Below are 26,160 nucleotides of genomic sequence, written 5' to 3'. Positions count from 1 at the left end.
GTCCCAGACCGGCTCCTTCCCACGCTGGGGAAAGACACCCCGAGCCCAGTCGCAAGAGAGACCCTGCCCTAGCCCCACAACCTCCAGCCCTTGTCTCCATGGAAGGGGTTCCCAACAGGGCCCCTTAATAGGTCATGGCTGCCTCCCCCAAAGAGGATCAGACGAACCCGGTGTGGAGAGGTGAGCCGGGAGACCAGGGACGAGGCGGGGCATCAGCCTTGATTCCAGCGCAGTGGCTGGATCTCAGGTAGGGGCCCCTAGATGGCTGCCCGCCTCCCTCGGTTTGCTTCTCTCTCTTTCTCTGCTGCAGTAACAGCCCCCTCTTCAGCCCCCTCCCCTACCCCTCCTTGGAGGCTCCAGGCAGCCCTCAGGGGCAGCTGAAGGTGAGATTGGATACAGGGAACTTTTGACTCAGGATCCCGGACCTGTGACCGCCCCAGCGTGGGCGCACTTCATTCCTGCCGGGTGGTCCTGTAACTCCCCAACTCTTCCTGCCATTCCCACCCCCAGCTTTGTCCCCAGCCAGGGTGGGGGCTCCCCTGCCTAGCCCTGGACCTAGGAAAAGGTACCAAGAGTCAACTGGATATGGGAAATTTTGGGGGCCGAGAACAGCAGGAGAAGGATGGGGCTGGGGGAGGGAAGAGGCCCTTTCTGGTCTCCAAGCCCCCTCCGCACCCCGGTTCCTGTGCCCTCAGTACTCACCCAAGAGCATTCTCTTCTTCGTAGGCACCGCTGAGCACAGAGTGAAGAGCAAATGAAACCCAGCCAGAGAGTGACAGAGGGGAGGGGGTGGGGGATGCGAGGGACAGGAGGGGAGGGAAGGAGGGAGGGACTCCTGCTCGTGCCTGGAAAGTGGTGGTTACCAGGCTCTGTCTCCCTTTGCCAGGAATGAGCTGCCTGGTCCCTGGTTCCTTTCATCCCTACCAGGGGGAGAAAGAACCAGGTACTTCCTTCCCTGGGGGTAGAGTAGGGGGCAAATACGGAGACTAGGGATGGGGAGAGTGTCAGGGAGCGCCCACTGCCCTCACTCCCCGAGAGTCCCTGCCTAGTGCCTCTTACACCGAAGCAAACAGTTGACCCTGCCCGGACCCCTCAGCAGAGGTGCTGCCAGCCCCTCTCTGCCTGCCAGCCGGCCCTTGCCACTAAACTCTGAAGCCCCGCCTCAGGGCCTCTCGCCCCAGGAACCCACTTCTCTGTCCACCTTAACTAATCTGCCCAGCATTCTCTTAAATTTACCCTCTTTGAGGAAGGGGAAACTGAGGCCCCGAGCATTGTCACCACTCTGTCCCAATGTTGGCCCGATGTGGCAGTGAGGGAAGGGAACCCAGGTGGCTTTCCCCTCTTAGCCTGGACTGTTGGACTCACTACCTGAGCAATGCCAGGAAAGAGAGGCGGTGGTCATCTGAGCAGCTCGAACTTCCGACAGCTCTCCCCTGCCTTCACTCCTTCCTCTCCACCACCTACCCCCTGTCTTGTCTCCCCTCCATTTGCCCCTTGCTTGCCTCCTGTTCCTGAAAACAGGCTGTCTCTCTGTTCACCTGAGCACCTGGTGGCTGGTGGGGAGGGGGGTGGACGGGGCAGAGGAGACAGCCAAGCCACAGCTGGATCCAGCCTCGCATTCCAAGCCTGGGTCCCAGCGCAAGCCCCCACCCCTCAGCATCCTGTCTCCACCAGACAATAACCTGTAATCTCTGGAGCAGCCAGTACCTGAGCTGCAAAGGAGGTCTGGGGAGGGGTTGGCAGCGGCAGCTCCTGAAAACAGGTTTGTTAGGAAGAGGCTCTGGGGGACTTGCTGGTGTGGGGAGAAAAGGAAACTCAAGCCCAGAGCTAATTAACCCACGGAGAGACACAGACAGAACCTTTGTCTTCCACCAGGGCAGGGATCTGAGCTAAGTCCCCTAATTCTCCACCCAGATGGCCTGGCCTTGCCTGGTGGTCCCTGGGGGAGGTGCTGATGGTCAGGTTCACACGTGGCAGAGGGGGTGTGCTGGCCGTCCAGGGAGAGTGAGACATGCTCCTGTCACCTGCCACTGAAGGAGAACCAGAGGAGGCAAGAGCGAGACTGCAAGGACTTCTCAGAGGCTGGGGGTGGGGGGTGGGGGGGGGGCACGGGTTCTCTGCAATCCTCACCCAAAGGCCTCAGGATGGGTTGGGGGAGGGACTGAGGAGGAACCAGAAACCCAGGGAGATGCTGAAGAGGTGGGGGACAGGCTGGAGGGCTTCCGGGGCCTCCTGATGGGACTGAAATTAATCTATCTGCAGGGAGGAGGGGTGAGGAGCTCATCAAGCCAGTGACTCAGGGACGACCCAGCTCAAGGTCTTTGATCTCTGGGGCTCAGAATGCAGCCAGAGGCTTCTGCAGTCTAAGACTTGGAGAGGAGATGGAGGGACTGATCAGAACAGGAGCGAGGGGAGGTCTGAGGGTGCAGGGCAAGGGGCACCCTCCACTTGCCGCTCGGATCCTTCCCACCCCCAAATGCACAGGGGCGGCTTTGCCCTAATACCCATAGTCTGACTCCATCTCTGTTTTCCTGTCCCCCTTAGTGTCTACCCTGCACTTGTACCCAAGGCTCGCCTGGCCATTTCAGTAAGTCATTTCTGAAAGCCCCTTCTCTCCCCTCAGGTGTTATGTTGCAATGGGTAATGGGGGGCAGGAGTAGGCCTTGGATTGGATGGCTGGGTCAGTCCGTCCAAGAGATGAAGGGAGAGACCAATTGGCTTTGGGAGGATCCCCTCTCTTTCAGCGGAGTAGGAAATGGCTGGCATCTCCCCATTTCTCAGATGAGGACACCAAGGCACACAGCAAGAGCAGAGACCAGGGGGCCTGAGCACCTGAGAAATCATCTCCTGGGAGCCAGGCTGCCTTCTCTGGGCCTTCCCTCCTCCCCTTGCCTGAAATATCCAGGCTCCGCCTCTGTAGCAGGGGCAGAGGGCATGTGAGACCCGATTTAGAGTCAGAAAACCCAGGGATCAGAACCCAGCTGTGTGACGCTGGGTATGTTGCTTAAGCTCTCTGAGCTCCAGTATCCCGGGGTCTAACATGAGGACTGAATGTCACCATCTAAGCCTGGGATGGCTGGGTGAGGAGGGCAGGCTGTGTTGCCCGTGGAAGTGCCCAGCTTGGCACAGGAGGTAGGTCACAGCTGCTCGTCCAGGTGTCCCTGTGCCCTGTGCTGGCCCAACGACCACACTAGGGGTTGGATTTAGGAGGGCTGAGCCAGCACACCTCTTCCCTGCAGATGTTCAAGAACCCCTAAATTGTTTAGGGGTGTGTGTGTGTGTGTGTGATGGTCGCCGAGGTCCCTGTGTGCAGCCATATTGGGGCGGGGCTTTCTGGTGCCCACGGCCGCTATGGTGCAAGGTGGCTCAAGACCAAGTCCCAGAGAATGAAAGGGTCTGCTGTGTGGGAGACAGGCAGGGTGCGGGGTGGGCTGGCACAGCTGGGGAAGTCCCTGGAAGAGGGGAACTGCCGTGTGGGGGGCCTGCTGTTTGCCCATCCAGGGACCTCTCCTGCCTGCTTCAGGCTCACTCTGAGCTGGGAGCTGGGTGTGGGTGAGTAGGAGGCCTGTGACCCAGGCCTTGGTGAGGAAGCTCAGAGAGGGAAGAGCCCCCCAAACCCTAACATCTCCCTCCCACAGACAGCCTCAGGGGCATGAGCAGGAGAGGGCCCCCCCTTCACAGCCTGTGACGGCCTGTCGCCGTGCAAGCCGCCAGGCCCGCAGAGCACTAATCAAAGTGACAGCTCCAGGGGGCTTCCCAGGGAGCCAGCCTCTCGGCCTGACTAGGATGTCCCACCCCGACACCTCCCTTGCAGACCCAGGGAACAAGGACGGTCTAGGAACAAAGCGGTGTAGTAAGGGCCCCTCTTGCCTCCCTGAAGGCAGGCGTGGCCCTCTCCCAGTTCTCAGCCACACTCTCCAGGCTCTCAGCGGAGGCCCAGTCTTCAGGCCCATGTACTTCCCTGCACCCGCGACCTCAGGGGCAGTTGCCAACATCCGCTTGCTGAGGTCTGCCTCTCCCAGCCGCAACTCTCAGAGAGTCAGGGATACAGGAGAAATTTGTGGGAAGGGAGTGGACGTTGGGGGATCACAGCCCAGAGTAGGCTCAGGGGTAACCAGGCCAATGGAAAACAGCTTCTCCCACTGATGCCCCAGAATTCCAGGGTTCCCAGAAATCTGAGGACCCTTTACCCCTGCCCTATGCACAGCTGTCACGCCCCTGGGCTCCCACAGGGCCACTCACTCCTCTGAGCCTGGCAGTTGGGAGGTCTGGCCCCGTGGCTGACTCCCCTCCAGAGGGTGAGGGCCCCACAGGCAGGCGCCGAGCCCTGCTCAGGGCAGAGTGCTGGCACCATGCCTATGCTGGCACCTGGCCAGCACAGGACTATACGGGGCTGCAGTCCTAGGCCATGGCGGCGGGGACAGGGACTCACCAGGTCCCATTTAACAATCCGGAGAAGAATACCAGGCATCAGGTCTCCTGGTGTCCCCACACCTACCCAGTGCTCAGGGGACAAGGACTGTGAGAAGAGGGAAACCAGATGAAGGGGGCCCCCACCCCTATCCCTCTGAGCAGCCTGATTCTGGCCATGGGTATCTGGCGCTGTGATATTTCTTCTCACACCCCTCCTGCTGTCCCCACACTGGCATGGTGGGCAGGGAAAGGGACAGGGGCAGGGCCTGAAGAGGCCTCGTGAAAAGGGGGCTGGGGCAAGACAGTGTCCGGAGCCACAGGACTGGCCGCCCCCCTCCAACCCTGTCCTCCAGACCTGCATCCCTCCTGGTGACCCCCCCCTGAGAACGGAGCTGTCCATCACAACATCACCTAAGCTGTAGTCATCCTTGGCTCCTCCCTCCCCTCCGAGGTCCCACAGTCCACCAGCCACCCAGTCCTAATGGGTCTGCTACAGAAAAGGCCCCCAAATCTGTTTCCTCCATCCCACCCCCTTTTTCCTTATGCACCTCCGAGTCTTACCCTTCCCCTTTGCCAGAGACCTCTAAAAACACTAATCACTCCTGCTCGAAACCCTTCAGGGACACCCACCACCTTCAGTTCCAAGGCCAAATGCCTAGCCGGCCTGGGAGGCCCTCGCAGGCAGCTCCTCCTCCTCTCCTGCTACACACCCAGCACCCTGCTCTCAGAAGGTCAAGGGCTCAGGCCCAAGGGCAGAGTGTAGCCCCCTCTGACTTCTCCAAGCCCCGGTGTGAGCCCTAGGAAGCCTGACGCCACCTTGGACAAAATCCTCTGCCTGTGGGGCTGTTTAGAGAGTGCTCTCCTAACGGGTGGTTATGCTGCCTTTTAAAACTGTGGATTCCCAGACAAACACTGTATGAAGTGTTTAAGAATGAAGAATCTTAAAAAGCTGAACTCGTCGAAGTAGAGTGGGAAGGTGGTTTTGAGGGGCTGGAGGGCTGGGGACGTGGGGGTACTGGTCAGAGGGTAGAAACGTCCAGGTCTAAGATGAATACGGTCTGTGATATACTGCCCAGCAGGGTGACTACATTAGTGATACTGTATTATACCATTGAAAGTTGCTAAGAGCGTAGATCTCACCACCCCCGTGCAAAATCGTAAATATCTGGGGGGACGAGGGTGCTAACCAGCTTGTATTGTGGTGATCATTTCACAATACATGGCTGTATCTAATCGTCACATCATACACACTAAACTTACATATGTTGTATGTCAATAATATTGCAATAAAGCTGGCAAAAAAGACGAACCCTCCAAACTGTGGCTTGGATACAGAAGGCTGTCTGCGGGTATTTCAGGAATTAACGCGTGTCTTCTGAACTCACACACACACTCCAGAGGCATCCACACGCTCAGATACCCTCGTACTTACACTCAGACCCCTGGTGTCCCCGAGTGCTCGGGGAGAGGAGCAGGTACCAGTCGTCAGAGCGTTCCCTGCTTTGCTGACGTGGTGACCTCTTCCCATAGCGTCCCTTCTTCCCTAGCCGGGTTCCTAAGCTCAGTATGTCCCAGTCGCTTTGAGGGGCCTTTCCTGTGGTCCTCAGGTATAACTGACTTTCTCCCTGTGTCCCCGGGGATATGTCCCACGAAGTGTCCACAACACTCATCTGTTCTTTTTGTGTCGGTCTCAGCCCAAAAGACAGATTCCGTTTTGGCCGGGGAGTCTGGGAGGGGGGTTTGAAGAGGGAGACTGGAACTTATTTGCCTCTAGGCCTCAGGCAGTTGGTACAGAGAACACAGTGGGTGCCCAAATATTCACCGAAAGAACAGGCAGCCCTGTTCAGAGTTCAGAGTGTAGCCCTCCAGCAAAGCTACCAAACCTGGGCTGCAAGATAGCTTTCCAGCGGCTGTCCCCAAGAACCAGGCGCAAGTCCTGGCCCTTTCCAGCTCCCCTACACTGGGCCTGATTCTGAACTTGTTTCCCCCGCCAGCCCGCTTCTCCTTATTTTCCCCACGGCCCCTGTGTGCCTGTCAGCTGGAATCACCCTCACAAATGCATTCACCCATTTCCCCCAGAAATCTGCCTCACAGCCAGCTGCCCCTTGGTGCTTGAAGCCAAACCTCAGCAGAGTCACCCCAGCTAGGGAGAAGCAGAAATCCTGGCCAGGAGTACAGTGGCCGAAGGAAGAGGGGCTTCCCTAGTCCACCGCCCTACACTCACCCCCATTGCAATGTCATGCGCGGGCTAAGACTGGCCTGTGGACACCACAGCAGGAGCCAGGGATACCCTGCAGGTGAGGCCTCTGTCTGAGAGACCCTCCCTGCCAGGGCAGTCCAGACTGGGGTCCTGATCCTGCGAGACTCCACAGGGATACCCCCCAGACCCAGAACACCCTCAGGAGGAACCCTCAGATCTGAGAAATCCGCAAGAGGGGTGTCCAGATGCAAAACAAACCTTACCAGCATCTGGGAGACATCAGACCCTAAAACTCACTGAGACACGAAGACCCCACGGAGAGAAGCCACAGGCCCAGAGCCCCTCGGAGGGGCCCAGAGCCCAGCCTGGGGCCACGGGGACCCTCCGCACTGACCTGGCCCTGCGGGGGCCTCTCCCAGGCTGAGCTGCCGCAGCCGCCTCTGGTGGGCCCGCCCCTCACAGTGCACCTGGGCCTGGGCTGCCGAGTTCAGCTGGATGTTGCAGACGTCACACAGCGTGTACGATGGCCGCTTTCTCTCATGCTTGGGCTTAGGTGGCTCTGGGGGCGGAGGAGGGCACTCAGCAGCTCCGGGTATGGGGGGCTCCTTCTCAGTGGGAGGAGAGGGGCTCAGTGGCCGCTTCATACCTGAGCAGATGGAGAGGGAGACAAATAAACAAAGGCTGAGTGGTGTGACTACATAGAAGGAGCAAGACGGGTTCAAGATCCAGACCTGCCTGGTGTGGCTCAGTGGCTTGAACACAGGCCTGTGAACCAAAGGGTCACCGGTTCGATTCCCGGTCCAGGGCACATGCCTGGGCTGCGGGCCAAGTCCCCAGTAGAGGGGTACGTGAGAGGCAACCACACGTTGATGTTTCTCTCCCTCTCTTTCTCCCTCCCTTCCCTGCCATCTAAAATCTTAAAAAGAAAAAAAAAAAAGACCCGTGATGCCTGGGGCTTTTATCCCAGCCGAGAGTTCCCAGCTTTTGGAGACCCCCCAGCCTGAGGGTGCGAAGGGAGCACCATGGGATCTGGGTTCTGTTTCGAACACAGCAGTTTGCATGAAGAGGCAGGAGTATCTGGAAGAGTGCCAGAAATGTCTGCACGCACGCAGGGGGNGAAGGAGCAAGACGGGTTCAAGATCCAGACCTGCCTGGTGTGGCTCAGTGGCTTGAGCACAGGCCTGTGAACCAAAGGGTCACCGGTTCGATTCCCGGTCCAGGGCACATGCCTGGGCTGCGGGCCAAGTCCCCAGTAGAGGGGTACGTGAGAGGCAACCACACGTTGATGTTTCTCTCCCTCTCTTTCTCCCTCCCTTCCCTGCCATCTAAAATCTTAAAAAGAAAAAAAAAAAGACCCGTGATGCCTGGGGCTTTTATCCCAGCCGAGAGTTGTTTGCATGAAGAGGCAGGAGTATCTGGAAGAGCGTCAGAAATGTCTGCACGCAGGGGGCCGACCCCTGGGGGTGTGGCAGGCCTTGGAGAGCAGGTGGGCATTCAGGGACAGGCAGCAGTGAGGTTGCTGGAGTCACATTCTGGGAAGCCAGAGCCCTGTTCTCGGCCCTATGGCAGGCGCTGACAATCCTGTGACAGGCAGGCATGTGGCGCTTCCTGGAGACGCAGCAGCCACTGGCCAGGGTGGTGATTGCAGAAACCCAACCTCCCTGCGTCCAGGGCCCGGCCAGCTGACAGTCACAAATGGTGGCAGTGTGTGAAGCCATCCCCACCCTTGCCCTGTGTGGCTCCAGATGCGCCCTGCTGTCTTGGCTGCCCAGCCTGTGGCAACAGTTGGTATTTTTAGTGGAGACCTGGGCCCTACAGCCATGGTCTGCTGAATTCAGACAGACAGACGGAGACACACACACACACACACACACACACACACACACCCTGGCTCCCACAGAGCCCACACATCGCCCCTCCAGGCCCCTCATCTTCCACGGCCTTTCCTTCTCAACTCACTTCTCGGAAATGTTCCCTCCCGACTCCCCTGCCTGTGGTGGGCTTTATTCTCAGGCTGCTCAATGACCTTTCTCGGACTGAACAGTGCCAATTTTCACTTCCTTTCCGAATCTGTGTGCGTTCTTCCTGCCTCTGCGTTAGGCTGGGGACGTCCCGAGGGCAGGGTCCGTGAGCCCCTCACCAGGACAGAATTCCTGAGGGCAGGGACTGTGTGTCTTTCTCCCCCCTGGGGGGCCCCAAGGCTAGGGCATGACTGAGCCCCTCTCTCTCTTATGGGCTGAAGGGCATCCACCCAAAATTCCTGTGTTGGAGCCCTAAGCTCCCAGCACCTCAAAATGTGGTTGCGTTTAGAGAGGGGGTCTTTAAAGAGGTAATAAGATAAGGTCATCAGGATAGGTCCTAATTCAGTATGGCAGGTGACTTCATAAGGGGAGGAAGTGAGACACAGGCAGTTGCAGAGGGGAGAGCACGTGAAAACATGGGGAGAAGGCGGCCATCTATAAGCCAGAGAGAGGCCTCAGAGGAAACCAACCCTGCGGACACCTGGATCTCAGGCTTCCAGCCTCCAGGATTGTGGGAAAATACATTTCTGGTGTTTAAGCTGCCCAGGCTGTGGTGCTTTATTATGCAGCCCAAGCAAACTAATACAGCCCCCCAAAGAGCATTTTCCTTTCCCTCAGCTCATGCTTATTTTGCAAACTGGACCAAGTGAAGTCAAGTGGGGCCCTAATATCCTCATAAGGCCACACATGCAATGGTGGAGCCCACATCTGAACAACGAAAATTAGTTTCTCAAGCCCAGGAGCCCCAGCGCCTGCCCCCACCTCAGAAAGCTGCTCATCATTTCTGTGGGCAGACCCCACACAGAGATCTGTCATCCCACGTGCGGGGACTGCGTGGGAGTGGAAGAGAGAGGCACGGCCACTAAGAGTACCAGCTCTATATTGACTCGCACCCGGGTTCAAGTCTCACGCGGCCACTGACTGGCTGTGTGACCTCAGCCTCAGTCCCCTCGTCTGTGTATAAAATGGGGGCGATGACTAACAGGTCCTAAGTCACAAGTGCAGGACTAGATCAGCTGATCTATATAAAACACTTCTCAGCGTCCTGGAAAAGTCAGCCATTACTAATCCACGGTGTGGCTGGTTTTGCAGCTCGTCAGCGGAGTCTCCTCGAGTGTCTGTCTCGGCATACGAGGGTCCCTGTGAATGTCTCTGTTATCCCATCGTTCACTGAGGTGAGTCTGTGTTGCTCACTGTCACGATGTGAGTGTCACTGTGCCCAGGTCACGGAATGAGACTGTCCCTGAACATCTAAGACTCACCATGTGCCCTCCCAAATTGGTACGTTGAAATCCCTAACCCTGGCACTCAAGAATATGAAACACAACCTTGTTTGGAAATAGAGCCGTGGCAGACATTATTATTCATTAAGTTAGGGGGAGGCCATACTGGAGCAGGGTGGCCCCCTAATACAATAGGACAGGACCAGTGTTCTTATAAACGGGGGAATTTGGGCACCGTCACCCACACGGGGAGGATGCCATGTGAAGGTGAGAGCAGAGACCGCGGTGATGCCTCTCCAGGCCAAGGAACGCCAAGGGTTTCCAGCAAACCACCAGAAACTAGGGGAGAGGCGTGCCATACACCTCCTCACCACCCTCAGAAGGAACTAACCCAAATGACACCTTGATCTTGGACTTCTAGCCTGCCGAACTATGAGACAACAAATTCTGTTGTTTAGACCACCTGGTTTGTAGTTCGTTGTTACAACAGCCCTCGATGACCAACCCACCTGCGCCTGACTCTTCTGTGGTCAGAGGTGATTTGAGGGCCTCCCTTCGCTCTGCAGGGTGATGTGGCTGGGGTGCAGTACCAGAGGGAGCCTCCAGGTGGCGCAGCGAGCACCCAGCGGGAAGATGGGAGGTGAAACTCGGTACCCCTCCTCCAGGCAGGCAGGACTCCTCTCCTACACGCTCCTGGGGCAACTAGGCTGCCCCTCTGAGCCATGCCAAGCTCCTGGGCAACATGCCTGGAATCCGCGGCACAGCTTTGCCGCACTGGAAAGTCACTTCCATCACTTTATGAGAACCACCCCCTCCGAGGACGCACTGAGGACGCACTGAGGCCTCACTGAGGCCGCAGTGAGGCCACAGAGTCCCCACCAACACTCGGCACCCTCGCACCTCTGATGGACATCATCCTAGCTATTCTCCTGCCCTTCACAAGTCTTCTCCCGTTCTCCCGGCAGGAAGAAAGTACCAGGTGCAAGTGTTGGAGGGGCGTCCAACTGGCCAGGCGCGTAAGAGGTGTTCCTGGCCATGAGGAGGGAGCAGCCTGGCCCCTCCAGAAAGGGGTGGGGTTTGAAATATCAGTGCAACTTAGGACGGCATGCCGAGGACATGGCCCAAGACAGCAGACAAATATCTGCCATGGGGCCCATTAAACCTCCATGATATACAGCCTCTGGGCTCACAGGGCCCTCCTGGATTCCGGGGATAACTGTGCCCCTCACAGCAAGGCTGCTGGGCCTGCCCCAGCCTGCCCTGCGTGCCCCAGCCTTCCCAGCTGTCCCCTGAGGAGTTACACCACTCCTGCTAAGCTAGGGCTCCCACCCGGATTTGGAGGGGTGGACAGTTTTTAGGGCGCACAAACATCTATCTCAGCCGCCCCCCCCCCACGATGGCCCCTATTCAGAGCCAGCATGACTCACCCCAGCCAGGCCTGCTCTTCGTCGGCACCTGGTCCACATGCTCTCTTTAACCGAAGAGGAAATCGGGTCCTGGAGCAGAAGAGTGGACTCTTCAAGGTGCTTGGAAAGACAGTGCGAGAACTTCTTCTACAGACTCCCCTGCCTCCCTCTCTACCGCCGGGCTGCCAGGCCACCGTCCGTTAGAACGACAACCACTTCACTGAGAGCTTGCCGTGAGCCAGGAGCTTCACGCACAGGATCGCTCCTAAACTTCACGGCAACGCCATGAGGTGGGCACTATTATTAACCTATTACCCCACGTCACAGATTAGTGAGCAGGCTCTGACAGGGTCAGGGCCAGACCTGCACCTGCACTTGTGACTCGAGAGCCCAAGTCCTTAATTCCTGCCCAGTCCCACTTCGCCCCAAAGCCCATCAAGCCCTGATCGGAGCTGCTGGGTGGGGAGGGGCTACCGAGTCAGAGTGGGGCTCCTGGGGAGGCCTGGGGAAGCCCAGACCTTATCAGGCGGGGGTGCCAGGCAGGGAGGTGCCACACCCTGGTCGGGAAGAGCCAGAACCGGAGCCAGAGAGGCTGAGAGGACAGGATGTGAAGGAAGGGGGAGAACTGAACTGAATGCGAGAGAAGACCGGGTGAAAGGAGAGCAAAAGAGCATGCGTGTGTCCGGGTGCCATCTGTGATTTACACAGGGGTGGGGGGTAAACCTGTGTTCTGTCCCCTTCCCTGGGGGCTGGACTGGGGAGGGAGCCTTGGAGGCTGGCTCGCACCAGAGCAGGAGAGCTGATGGAGGCTGGGTTTGCTGCCTGCCTGCCCATCTGGCGTGTCCATCCACAGGGAGCCACAGGCACTAGGGGATGGAGGGAGCACCCAGGCAGAGCCCGGGGGCCCGTCCCCACCACTTCTTGCTGAGTGACATGGACCTCAGGGCTGCATTTCAGGGAGGTGGGATTCTCCGTCTGCCGGCTCAAAGAGGGTTGGCTAGAGAGAACTTTGGAGGCCACCAAATGTGGAACCAGAGTTGATTCAGCTGCAGCCTGGGCAACTGGGTCCTCAACAAAGAGCTGCTTTCGCCGAAGGGTTAACTGGAGAGGAAGGTTCTCGGCCTGTCCCCAGCCTTTGGCCAGGCATGAAGGGCTCCCTCACCAAACCTTTAATGAACCCAATTACATTCTGGTATTTTCCCCCACATCTGCCAACATTTACCCTCCCGCTTCCTCCAGCCAGGTCCCAGGACCTGCCTTTGAGAAGGGAGCCTGGCAGTTGGACCAGCCTTGGGCCAGTCCCTGCCCCCCTGGGCTTTGGTTTGCGTCTTTAAAGAGAGGGGGATGGGCTGAGCTAATCTCTTAGGTCCTTTGCAGGCAGTGTGGCGGCACAGAACAGCTGCCTCTAAGGAGGTAGGCGGGGGCAGGAGGGGTGCTGATGGGGCGGACATGGAGAAAGAACTGCCCAGTAGTGAGTGCCCGCTGCCTCCTGGGCACTGTAGGAACATTGCCTCCGTTCACCCTCTTAATTATCCCCTGAGGCTTTACTAACAAGGAACCTGCGGCTCAGAGTTGAAAAGGGGAGGCAAGTGAGGAGGGCCAGTTCCTTCCCATCCTATGATCAGGGCAGGGGGTGCAGACACCGGTGGCCCCCGTCCCAGTCACTCACAGGTCATGAGCAGGAGTGTGGCATCTCCCGTCCCCACAGAACCAGTTGCAGAGAGAAGTGTCCGGAAGAAGAGAGGCCTTGTCTGTTCTTGTCCTAGTAAAGGAGGGGCCCTCCTGCGTCTGGCTGCCGCCGAGGTGTCCCTGAGGGGTTACCACGGAGCACTTTGGTCTCTGTTCCCTCCCCCAAGGCTGACACCTTCCTAGGTGAGGAAAGGGGAATGCCCACTTCAGTGTGTGGTCACCACAGAGTGGTACCACCTCAGCCATCCTGTGGGTCCGGCAAGATGGGGTCACCTAGAGCCACACCCAAAACTCCCCAGAGGTGGCAGAGATTCCCGCCTAGAGGGTAGGATGGCCTGAGAGGGGCCAGCTGTGCCCACCCGTGGCCCACACATCCCTGCTTTGCTGGAGCAGGGGGTCCTAGGGGCTGCATGACAGCTGGTCCAGGTGCCAGGGGCCAGGTGTGTGTGGGGGCGTTCTGCTGGGCAAACCAAGGCAGCCGTGGCTGTCTTTCCATCCAAAGTGGTGACAGAACAAGCCTGTCGCCTTTCCCTTGGACTTCTGGGTGTTGGGGATTTCAGGAGTGAGCTGGCTAAGAGGTGCTGAAAGTCAACACTCCGGCTCCAAGGAAGGGAGAGAGGGAGGGCATGGGAGGTGAAGGAGAATAATGGTCCAGGGATGAAGTCACTGTCCCCTACCATTCCCCCTCCCCCAGCCTGCTCTGTCCTTACTTTCTATTGGTTAGGGGTTCCAGAGGCCCTGCTGACACTCCCAAAGATAGGGGCTGGCTCTCCTGGGCAGGGAGACTCCCCCCAAGACCCTCAAGCCACACACACTCAGGAAGGAAGTCCTTCTTGCTCTCTAACTTGCATTTCTCCCTGCAGAGTCCACAGAGCTGCCCCTAAGGTGGTGGGTGTGGTGGGGGAGGGGTTGGGAAGGGCCTATTAGCCTCAGTGCCACCTTTTCTAGCCTGTGGCTGCCAGGCAAGGAAACCTGACTTGCACAGAAGACGCCCCAGGCCCCCTGGCCACCTCCTGCAGACAGCAGGGCCCAGGCTGCGGGCACAGCTCAGCCTGACCCATGGTCTGGCCCCCCAGGCCAGCTCCCCCAAACCCCACTCTCTGTGCACCATCAGCATATCACATGGGCTTGGGGAATGAGTCCCAGGAGCCAGGGGGAGGAGGGTTGGGAGGCCCCCTGAAGGTATAAGAGCTGTGGGTAGGAGGCAGGCCACGAGGGCCCACACTGGCCCATCGCTGAGGAGGAGGCAGTCTGCTTGAAGGGGGAGGGGCAGGACAGGGAGGGGATGGTTGTGATGGAGGAAGGTGGAGGAGCCGGAATGTGTGCCCTCTGAGCCCCCAGGGAGAGGATATGCCTCCCTCCCCTCAATTCTCCCATTCAACTCTATCCCAGAAACTGATAAGGGTGCATTGATTTTGGGGAGTTCTCTAAACTTCACAGGAAAACAAGGCATTGAGTGGAACCAGACTCCAGAGAATGGTCCCCTCCTTAGAGTGGAGGTCTCACCCTCCTTGCCCCCGAGGTGCCCAGCCTCCCTTCCCCTACCAGGAGCTGATGTCCTTCTCACCATCACCCTTATTGTCCCCCCTCTCAACTTCGGTTTCTCACTAAGCTGGGGTTCTTGTCTCCCACCTTCCCCACTCGGCCCCCCCAACTCCAGGTGGGGCAAGGTCCTCGCCTAAGCCCGCAGCTCCAGAGAGCCACCTACACCCGCTCCCAGGGCACGCGGCCGGCCGCCCGCCCCCGCCCCCCCTCCCCCGCAGGCGCTCAGCCCCAGCGGCGTGTGGGTCCGGGATGGGGTGCGCTGGCACGTACCTTAAGGGCGCTCTGGACCTGGGCAGGGCTGCATCTAGCCGCCCGCGGCCCCGCAGGGCGATACAGAGGTGCGCGGCGGGCGAGTCCCAGGCGGGTGAGTCCCGGGCCTCTGCGTCCCTGAGCGGCCGCCGCGTGTCTCCCAAGCCCGCCCCTGGGCCGCCCAGGCGGACCAGGTGCCAGGAGCCGCGCAGCCCCAAGCGGAGCCCGGGCAAACGGGGCCCGTCGGCCTCTGAGGGGCTGCGCGCTGCCTGGAAAGGAGGTGCACGGGGCTCTCCCGGAGAAGGGCTGGGCCCACTGGGAGTTTCTCCCTTACAGCTGGCGTGGGCCAGGTCAGAGTGCCCTTCGGCTTTCCCAGGGGTCCCAGATTCAGCGAAGGGGACCCCAAAGTGGCCGTCTCCTACTGGCCACTCCTCCTGCCATCTCCCTGACCCCCTGCAAATTGCCGCTCTTGTGAGGGGAAGCTCGGAGAGGAGGAGGAAGCTGACGTTCATGGAGCACCTACTGGGTGCCAGGAGGGATCGCACTCAATCCTCATAACTACTCCGCTGGGATTGGTTTGATCCCCATTTTACAGAGCAGGAAATGAAAGATCTGGGGACATTAAGTGACTGATTCAAGTCACACAGGAAATGAGCACTAAATGGGAGACTCTGGGCTGGTCCTAGGAAGCGTTTCTGGAGGTCAGGGGAGACAGCAAGAGGGGGCCTACTGGGGAAACCTCACCCTGCCTGTGGTTCGTTTCCAAGTCCTCCCAGGGAATCAGTGCGCGGTCCCGGGCACAGCACAGGGCCAAGCAGGGGAGGGCATGGGGCAGGGGCTGGTGGCACCACCTCCTAAGAGAGCTCTGCCATCTTTCCGTTTTGGGGAGGTTGTATAGGAAGAAAGCAAGTCCCCAAAGAAAGGGGACAGAAATGGCTCTTGTATGCCAAGAAGATGTATCAGCGCTGCCCACCTGCCTCTTGCTCCTGCAGGCCTCGGGTGGACCACGCCTTCTGGAGAGGAGGCCCCGCCCCCACCTCTGGGGCCCCGCCTCCCGGCACCCCTTTCTGGTCCTGACACCCACAGCTCACTCCTGTCTTGAGGTCACTGTCCCCTCTGTGTCTTCAGCCTGGAGCCCCCCACCACCTTCACTGGGTTGGTTCCTTGTTGCTCAGGCCTCAGCTCCAAAGTCACCCCCCCAGGCCTGGTGTCCCCAGCCCCCTTATTCTTTGTCCCAGGCCCTGGGTGACCTCCCTTTGAGCAGGTCTCCCTCAGGAGGGCAGGCAGGGCGGGCAGGGCCTTTATTTCCCGGGTACGCATAGCTCTAGCACAAAGCTGGGTGTGTACCTAAGAGGTGCTGGACAAATACTTGCTGAGTGAATCCGCCAACTCATTTCCACTCTAAACGTAAATCCACGCCACACTGTACACCATAAATGGGGGAGTCGTATGGTAGGTGACAAATCTTAATTAAGCAGCTACTAAAAAAGATAATAATACGTCCAGGGTGAGGATGGCCGTCGTAGCACACCGTGTGCCACTTGCCTTCCCGCAGCGCAGCCGTCCTTGAACCTGACCCAGTCACGGCGCCCCCTCAGAGTCCACATCCTGTCTGTCCACAGAGAACCGCAGCTGGAGACTTGGAAGGGACCTTAGAGGTCATACTGCCTGTTTTGTGACTGGTCCTCCCAAGCTACCCTCTGGTCTCTGCTGGAACATGTGAATGACAGGGAGGTCACGGCCGCCCTCGACAGCCCACTCCATTGTTGGATAGTTCTCAGTGATAGAAACTTCATCGCTGTGGGGGGCAGGGGGCCGAAAGCGGCTTTCCCATAATGCCATGCACTGGCTCTAGACCCGCTCCCTGGTCCTTTGGGGCAAAGCGCACTCCACTTTGCACAGCCAGCTAAAAACGCCTGTAGCTTCTTTCTCAGAGGTCTCCTCTCCCAGCTAAAGAGACCCGTTTCCCTCAGCTACTCTTCCCCCTCCCCAGGAGGAAGCCCCTCCTGCGTGCTCCCAGGGAGCCTTGTATGGGTCCCTAACACTGCACTTAAGACTATATGTTGAACCGTCTCTTCCCAACCCCGCCCTGGATACCCCACTGCACCGAGTGGGTCAGCTCTAGGCCTCTACTTGTTCCCTTCTGCCCAGGACCTTGCATGGTGACCAAGTGACCTGTATCAAGCAACTTAATGAAAATGTGTTGACTAAATGGTTTCTAGGTGTTTTATTATTCCAGTCATATCTTTCAAAACTTGTGTAAGCTTTCAATGTCCTCCTTAGAACAGAAAAAGGGAAAGACTCCCCTCTGCCTCTCCTCTCCTCTTCAACATTGTCCCCTGTTAATGCCGCCCATGGCTTAGCTTTTCTGCACCACTGAGTCAGCTCTGCGTGGAGCTGGAGGCCCACCACACCCCCAGGGCTATTCTCACGTAATACACTGACAAGTTCAGCGTCCCCATCAAGCTGCCAATAGAGTGAATGATTGACTGATTGACTGATTGATTTCTCCCAATAGAGCACCAGACCTCAGGGCCAGGCTTGCTGGCTGTCCTGCCCGCCCGCCCTGTCAGAATCACTCAGCAGGACCACAGGTGCCAGCCCGTGCCACGCAGAGACACTCTCCTGCATTCCGGCCCCCACGCAGACAAAGCCTGCCCTTAGTTGTGGGGCCATTCCGGGCCCTCCCCATACTTTCTTGATCCCTTTTATCCTCCTAATAGCCCTGAAAAGCCATGTTCCTCTCCTCACTTGGAAGATAAGGAAAGGGAGGCTCAGAGAGGTCATCTTACTTGCCCAAGGACACACAGCCAGAAAGGGGTGGAGGCAAGTCCTATTTGGTTGACTCCAAACTCTAGTCTCTTTCTTCTATGTCATAATGCCTCTAAAAGGCCTTATTCCAACGTGCCCTTGTGCCCTGTGATTTTTTTTTTTTTTTTGGTATAAAGGTGGGGTAAGGAGGAAGAAAACAGAAAAACCTCTTCTTAGTAATGAGAGCTGGAGGTGCCAGGTAGTGCTGGCGCCCCCTTGCGCACCTACCCCTTGTCCAAGGAGGGGTTCAGGACCCTGGTTATTGTGCTCCCCAGGCCAGAAAGTGATCCTAAGTCTAAATAAAGCCACCGAGTCTCTAGTTGGACCACTCAGTTCTCACTGCTGCCTAGTCTCATCCCATTATCACCTCTTCCCCTGCTTTGTCTGTGGTGAACCCCCAGCCTGGCACACCGAAGATGAACGATACATCCTGCTGGGTTTGAGGAATGAATGGGGTGTGGGCGTGAGCAATGGAATGGGCTGTGTGGGCTTAGGCAAGTTACTGTCCCTCTCTGAGCTTCAGCTTCTTCATCTGTAAAACTGGGCCATTAGTACCAAACAACGTCACTGATGGAGATGGGAAGTCATCCCTGACAGAATGTGCCCAGTGAATAAATGGGTATCATTAATGAGGTGATACTGTCCCTGCTTTGAAGATGGCCACTGAAGCTCAGAGCAGTGGAGGGACATCGCAATCCGCGTTACCAGCTTGGAAGTGGCCCACAGGGAACAAGAACCTGGGTGTGCCCGGCTTAGGGCCGTGCCCTTTTCCCTGCCCCATGGTGCCTCTCCTGAGTGCAATTTTGACTGCAAAGATATGAGATGGTTATACTAATTGTTCATACTAATAATACCAAGGGCTAAGCTGGGGCAAAGCCTTGTAGCCAAGGAGCTCAGGCAAGAAGCCACAGACCCCTGACTAGCCAGCAGCTTCTGCTCTTCTCGTTGCCTGGACAAGGGTGGGATGGTGTCATAACTCTGGACCGCTCGGGTCCAGGCAGGTGGGAGAAGCCCCGGTGTTGGGTTGGCCTGCCCCGTCCATCGCGGGTCCTTTCCGTTCCCACTGAAAGGGCAGAATCACCTATGGCTTGAAAAGTCCACGGTCCTCCCTCCCCCCAGCCTTTTGCCTCCTAAAATAGCCCAGAGCCACCATGTGCCCAGGGCGGCGCCCCATCCATTGCAAATCCCCCTGAAATTAAATCCCCATCCTGTCCCAAGCAGGGTGGCACCACCTCCTGCCGCCTGGACTCCTGGGCTGGCCAGGCTCCTCCCAATGGAAACCGTGACAGTTGTCCTTCACAGTGACCGAGACATAAATCCCCAAATAATGAGACAGGCACTCGGAACACAGAAGCAGACACAGTGCTAATTGGCTCACTCTGAGCAGGCATCATGTGGAGACAGTAGCAGCAACGGGCTGGGTTTCCCAGCTGGGAACATGGGGTGGGGGATGTGGCGACTTCCTGTGCCCCTGCCCGGCCTGACCTGCTAGGCCCTCTGATGGGCCTCACACCCAGACTCTCCAGCAACTCATTTCTAGAACAAGAACTTCTCAGGTATAAAAGGGAAGTTTCGGGTCCCCTGGTCCAGGTCCGGAAGTAGGGGGACCCTGCTTCATTGTCTTTGCCATGGATCTAGAAACACCTTCTTTTCACTAAAAACAAAATGAAACAAAAAACAAACACCAACCCAGGCTCAGCCCTTTCACAAGGAGCAGGGCCGCGATGCTGGGAAGGCCGGCCGTCTCCGTCTCCTCCTGTGGGGCTGGTAATGGATTCTTGGATGGGCCCGAGGTCCTCGGTGTGCAGTAATCAGGATGAGATTATCACATTAAACTTTAAAAGTCTTTGCCCAAAAAGAAACAGCGGCAGCTGACACCCTTGACACCCTTGACTCCCCCGACTTTGCCATCACCGCCCTCTCCGGGGCTCTGGCCAGATGAGCTCCAGAGGCCAGCCATGGCCACCCCCACACGCAGGCTCCACTGCCCAGGGCTAGAGGCAGGGGCTGCACGGGAAGCCCTCCCCGGGGCCAGGCTGCCTCTGGGTTGTGGGAGGCAGGAGGGGAAGGAGCCAGGGAGAGGGCGAGTGCGTGTCTGTGGGAGGAAAGGGGAGGCCTCCAGGTAATGTGGGCTCGGCAGCCACACACGTCTGCTCAACTTGCCACTTACCTGTGACTCAGGACACGCCCCTTTCTCCACACCTGCTTCCCCACCAGTGAGAGGGGGACAACATTACTAATAACCGATAATAACTCCCCTGACCCCAGGCTGACAGCTGGGAAGATTAAATAAGATAATATACACCCTGGCTGGTGTAGCTCAGTGGATTTAGCTCAGGCTGTGAACCAAAGGGTCGCCAGTTCAATTCCCGGTCAGGGCACATGCCTGGGTTGCAGGCCAGGTCCCCAGTGGGGGCCACATGAGAGGCAACCACACATTGATGTTTCTCTCTCTCATTGTCCCTCCCTTCCTCTCTCTCTAAAAATAAATAAATAAAATATTTTTAAAAAGATAATCTATATAGGAAACACCCTGTAAGCTATCAAGAGCCATCATGAGGTGAGGTATGGCATTGTTAGTTACAGCATGTGGGACAGTGGTAAGACTGCAGAAAGGACATCCTCTCAGCTCTGCATTAGAAACTAATGGGGGGAAGACAAATGGGCCTGGATGGAACCCCAGAACCATTAAACGATCCTCTCTCCCAATCCAGGGTGTCTACCCCATGCCCCGACTAAACCCTTCCCCTCCTGCCCACCATCTTGCCTCAATGCTGCCAGGCCATCTCCAACTTTCCCAGCTCAGAGTCGCATTCGGTTCGTGTTTGTTGTCAACGCAACAGAAATTATTTCAACCTCCTCACCCAGCTTGGCAGAACTGCCTGGGTTGTATAGGGGAGACTGGAGCTAGAGAACACGAGGCCAGGAACTGGGATACCCACAGCAAGGGGGAACCCCTCTATGGGAGATTAGCTGCAATAACAGCAGTCTAGAAGGTAGCTCACTGGGGGGACTTCCCCATACTGTTCCATGGAAGGCACGGGAAAGGTTGACAGCCCAGGGGTCCTCACCGGGACCTTGGCCACCTTCCCTTTTACGTAAAGAGCTGCATTCAGAAGAGGCTGGGAGAGGCCCTGACTACCAGCCAGGATCAACCCCATGGAAATTAAGATCCTTGAACCTCCCTGACCCACCCTTCATTTCCTGATGCTTTTATTTAGTTAGTGTGTCCAGCAGAACCGGCCCCTCCCCCCCCCCCCACCTCCCTGCCAGACCTTCGGTCCTTTCCCCTTCCTCAGATTCCGTGAGAAACAGAACCTGCTCCATCCTAACCCTCGAAGGACGGAGGCAGGGGAGACTGAGGATGGCCCTGAGAATCCAGGGGCCCCTGGGGCCGGAGGGAGTGGAAAGCCTCCATGCCTCGTGGCTGAGGAAGATGGTGGGGTGGCCACAGTGCCCCTGGCCAAGGAGCAGCTGCTGACCACATCAAGGAGTTCTCCTCTCGAACAGGTCCAGCGGGCAGAAGCACACAGCCCTTGCAAGCCATGAAGGACGCCTTTCAAAACCAACCAAGAAAGGCCCCAAAGACAGGCTGTTTCAACGTGGCCCATGCCCCCCTCGGGCCCTCTGTCCCGCCTCCAGGCTGCGGGGCTGCTTCTCAGCAGCACCCGCTCCGGGGACTCTCCAGCAACTCATTTCTAGAACAAGAACTGAGTGGCGGGGAAGCCACTCAGGCCCAGGACACTCTAGAGCTGGCAGACCTTGACCAAGCTGCTCCTCCTCTGCGATCGGTAAAACAGGCCCGAAGGTGTCTACCACGTAGAGTTGTTAGAAGCACTGAGACACTGTAGGGAGTCTCCCTCTGTGGCTGGCACACAGTAGGGGCTCGGTAAACTCACTGAATAACCATTTGTTGAGCACCTACTCTGTGCCAGGGCCTCCACTCTATGCCTGGGGATCCGGCAGTGAACGCAGGCCCCCACGGAGACTGCAATCCGGGGCAGACAGGCTCACTAACAAGCAGACAAACACACACTCAAGGTCAAGGAGGACGGGTAGCCAGAGGCGGCCTCTCTGGGAAGCAGACAGTTCAGCTCAGCCCTGGCTGACCCGAAGGACAGGCCTACCTGCGGGCCCTCAACCATGGCAGCTCTCAGGAATCGCCTGGGCAGCTCAGAAAACTTCTGGTGCCCCAGCCCCTCCTCAGGGATTCCGACAGGGTTAGTCTGGGGCGTGGCCAGGTCCCTGGGGAGTTTTAACTCTGCACAGGTGATTCTCATGTGCAAAGGGTGAGATTTCCTGGGCGCCACCGGACTCCTAAGTGCCTGGCGCAGAGAGCATTACCTGCGGAGCCTGTCAGGTCTCCTGGGCTGGGCTCCGACCCCAGGGGTTAGGGTTCAGTGGAGGGGTGTGGCCCAGCGCCTGCCTTTTTCACAAGTGCCCGGGACATTGTGAAGAGGGGACAGGTCTAGGACACGTGTAGCAGAGCACATCCCAGCTCAGAGAACTCCGAGGGCGGATTCTGGCCATGCCCACCAGGACCACCTGCAGCTTCAGTGCGCACTGTTCCACCTCCTCCCGCTCAGTGGGAGGCCCCGCCTCCTTTCTCAGCCAGTCCAGTATCCTGAAGCCTGAAGGTCCCCACCTCTGCCAGCCCGGACGCTCCCCCCAGCTACCCTCGGCCCCCGGGGCTGAGTCCCCCTGCCATTCTGTTCCATGTCCATGCGTCAAGACTGGCCAGACCTGGGTTCCCAGGGGTCAGGTATGTGGCACAAAGCCTGGCGCCCCACAGAGTATGACTCTTAGTGTGGAAGGAACACCAAATCTGCCCCAGCCTCCCCTGGGCACAGCTGCTCCTGCTCTGAAGATGCCAGCTCCTCGGGATCCCTGCTGCAGCCCCTTCTCCTGTCCTGGGTCTCTGGGCCCTGAACTCCCCTCCCGGAGCCTGACTTCTCTCCCTCCCTGCCCTGGGGGCTGGGACGGGGTCGAGGGGATGGGAAATGTTGCAGTTATGTTCCCCAGTGCGGAGGCGCTCCGAATACCCTCCATTCCACTGAAGAACTGAGGCCCCATTCACATGCCTGGCCCAAGGTTCGTCCACCTCCTCCTTTCTGGAAGCACCACAGCGTACCCATACTGTCTAGGTTCACATCCTACCTCTGCCACTTCCTGTGTGACCTTGCCCACTTTCATGCCTCAGTTTCCCCACCTGTAAAGTAAGGGTAAAGAGTACCTTATCTTAGAGTATCTTACAGGGTCCTTACCGGGATGAAATGAATCAATAATTGTAAACTGGTTCACAAACAGGCACAGGTAATAACTGTGCTTGTTAGGTAATGTTTAAAAAGTCATGATTCTAGGAAGGCGATGCTTTAGTCAGTCAACCAAAGGGTCCTGATGATGCATCGGGGTGCACTGGGTCTAAGGGAGGCTGGGATTAAGGTTCCATTTACAGGTGATGAGCCTGAGGAAGTGACTTGCCCCAGCTGACACCCGACCTCNGTAAACTGGTTCACAAACAGGCACAGGTAATAACTGTGCTTGTTAGGTAATGTTTAAAAAGTCATGATTCTAGGAAGGCGATGCTTTAGTCAGTCAACCAAAGGGTCCTGATGATGCACCGGGGTGCACTGGGTCTAAGGGAGGCTGGGATTAAGGTTCCATTTACAGGTGATGAGCCTGAGGAAGTGACTTGCCCCAGCTGACACCCGACCTCAGGTCTGTGTCCCTTCAAGCCTTCTCTCTTCAAGTACCCCCAGGCCCACCTCCCTTGCTCCTCTGGCGCCAGGACTGGCCCAGGTGGGCTCTGTGCCCTGCATGGATTGACAGAGGCCTCTTTGTCCCCCTGCCCAGGCTCACACCCTGCGCTCGGAGCCAGGGGCCGCACAAGCACCCTGTGTCTGGGTCTGTGTCACTGCCAGCTCTGCAGCCGCCCTGGCTGCTCCGGCCAAGGACCACCCCAACCAAACTTCAGCAGGGCATCCCTGACCCTGATCCCGACCCTAACTCTTAGTGGTATTCAGTCAGGAGAGAGACTTGGAGGGAGCCCCAAGGAAAACACCCCAGTTCGATCTGGTCCCCGCCCTGTGCAAACTCCAGGGGACAGACTCTGAGGAAGGGTGGGGAATGACAATGAGGTCACTCTGGACATGTGGGGAGGGCTGTGCTGGGGTCCTGGGGAGTGGGACAGGAACTACACTGCCCCTTCTACCTCCCTCATCTTTCTTCAAGACTTTCACTTTTCTTTACCAGCTGGAGCGACACAACAGCCTCCTGACTGCCCTCCCTGGCCAGGCTGTTCTCCACATGACCAGAGGAATATTTGTTTTTTGAGAAAGGAGAAGGGAGGGAGAAAGAGAGGGAGAGAAACGTCAATGTGCGAGAGACACATCAATCAGTTGTCTCCCCGCCACACACCCCCCCCCCCCAACTGGGGACCTGGCCCGTGCAACTCAGGCACGTGCCCTGACAGGGAATTGAACCTGCAACCCTTCAGTTCTCAGGCTGGTGCCCAACCCACTGAGCCACACCAACCAGGGCAGAGGAGCCTTGTAAAAAGGCAAATCTGACTGTGTCACCGTTTTGCTGAAAACCTGGAAACTACACGTATAACCCATAATGGATGCTCAAAAGGCTTCTCCTCCGCTGTAAGAGAACCGTACCCCAGCCTTCCTCTCTCCCAACCGGCCCCTTCACCGAGATCCCTCCCACAGAGTAACTGAGGTGTAAATACAACTCTTCACCCAAGGACATGGGTAAGAACCGGGTAGCAGATGGTTGGAACTGGATACAAGAAGATTCGTTGTTGACTGCAATGGACGGAAGAATCCGATCTTGACCACAAACCTTTTTTTTATTTAAACTTTATAAAATTGGGGAGTTTACCCAGTTAGTGGCACAACGACAAAGACCAGGGTCAGGGAGGTTTGATCAAAGCCAAATTGATCGATGAATTTTGGCATCAAAATTTATATAAATTTTAAATATAGAATTGGCCCTGGCTCAGTGGATTGGGCACCGGCCTGTGAACCAAGGGGTCACTGGTTCAATGCTCAGTCTGGGCACATGCCTGGGTTGTGGGCTAGGTCCCCAGTAGGGGGTGCGTGAGAGGCAACCACACATTGATGTTTCTCTCCCTCTCTTTCTCTTTCTCTCTACCCCTCTGTCTAAAAAAATAAATACCTTTTAAAATTTTTATACAGAATTGATGCCAGTGAAAATAATATTAATAAAATTAAAATGGAATGAAAAATGGAAATTTGTTTCCCTGTGCCACAGAGAAAAAAAAAAGGGGGAAATCTCATCAAGGAATTAAATTAAATGAATAGCATTGAAACTGGAAAACACTTTCTAAAAAAGTCTCCAGTGTCGGTAGGTTTTGGTTTAAAGTGTTTGCACTCAAAACCTCCTTGGGGTCAAAATATCCAGGTCAGAATATCCCGATCTGTTTTTGGGTCCTTCCCTCCCTGGCTCCTGACACTCAGGCCACACTCGGCCCTTTCTCCCCCAGAGTGCGGCAAACCCTGCCTCACCTCAGAGGGCTCCAGCTCTTGGACACTGTCCCCTCCACCTGGAGCACTCTTGTCCTCCAGGCTGCTCCCCTCCCCCCTCTCAGGGCTGATGCTTAAATACGCCCCCCCACCCCGCCCGCAGAGGCCTTCCCTCATTGCCCTCCTTCCCTGGTTTCCTTCCCGCCTCCTGGCATTCCTTCTTATTCAGCCTGTCTATTCCTCCATGAATTCCCAGGGCTGGGCCCAGCAGGTATAACACAGCCTGGGTGCTCAGTATTACGTGTTGAATGAATCAGTGACTTAGCGTCACTGTGGGGAGGGGCAGGAGAAGGGGCTGGGGCTGACAAAGGCCCCTGAGAGAGAAAGGGAACAGGGCGTACACGCCACTTTCCCCCCTCCATCTCCGCCCTACTCATGACGCCAAGTTCCGGAGAAGCTCATTTCAGCAGGAGAAGAGGAGACCAGACTTGTCCTGCTTCGTTTCTGCCCCTTGCCCAGCTTCCCAAGGTCTGGGCCCCTGTGCCAACTGGCCAGCTGCCCCCCAGCTGAGCTGCCCCTCCACCCTGGGCTGGGCTGGCTGCTGGCCAGGCTATTTGGGGAAACTTCCTGATCCCCTCTCTGGCCTCTCTGCCCCCACATCTCATCCTACAGCCTGGGAATAGCTGTCCCCAGCCTCAACCTGGGGACAGTCTCATTCCCAGTTAGCACCCAAATGGTTGAAACCATCTTTAAAGCTTCTCGTGTCCCTCTCCCCTCAGGAAGCTGCTAACTAGGACAACAGATCTCAGAACGAGGTCACGGAACGCTACCTGCCCCTACACTCCCTTTCCAGCCAGAAACACACGTGGGGACGGGAATCTCCTTGCAGGCCATTGGAGACGGAGGAGACATGGGTGAGGGGGAGATGCAGGGAGAGGCAAGACATGGCTACCCCCCATGTGGTTCTTTTGGGGGTTCTCTTTGCCCAAGGAGCAGCTGGCTTAGTGTGAGGAGGAGGCCCGGCTGTGGGGAGCGAGGAGACCTGGACTAGTCAGACTCTGTGTGAATCGGGATCTGTTACCTTTCTAGGTGCTCACAGGGTGGGATGGGCTG

At 57.2% G+C, this 26,160-nt stretch overlaps 1 protein-coding gene across 4 annotated transcripts in view; it reads right to left on the bottom strand.

Annotated features, from left to right (window-relative positions):
• The window catches only part of ZNF385C (zinc finger protein 385C), a 52,124-nt gene that overhangs the window by 20,726 nt on the left and 5,238 nt on the right, over positions 1–26,160 (bottom strand). For 2 of the 4 annotated variants that reach the window (XM_037033511.1, XM_037033513.1), the window contains exon 2: positions 7,008–7,259. In XM_037033511.1, coding sequence (XP_036889406.1) covers positions 7,008–7,257 — 250 coding nt within the window. In that variant the 5' untranslated portion in view covers positions 7,258–7,259. Of the gene's footprint in view, positions 1–702; positions 952–7,007; positions 7,260–14,767; positions 14,886–26,160 lie in introns of those variants that run through there. The other 2 variants (XM_037033512.1, XM_037033514.1) reach the window with 2 other exon arrangements.

Source organism: Sturnira hondurensis, unplaced genomic scaffold, assembly GCF_014824575.4.
Source record: "Sturnira hondurensis isolate 20B ecotype Veracruz unplaced genomic scaffold, ASM1482457v3 Scaffold0021632, whole genome shotgun sequence".
Lineage (NCBI taxonomy): Eukaryota > Metazoa > Chordata > Mammalia > Chiroptera > Phyllostomidae > Sturnira > Sturnira hondurensis.
Note: the sequence above shows the minus strand (reverse complement) of the source record. Positions and strands in the feature narration are given on the sequence as shown.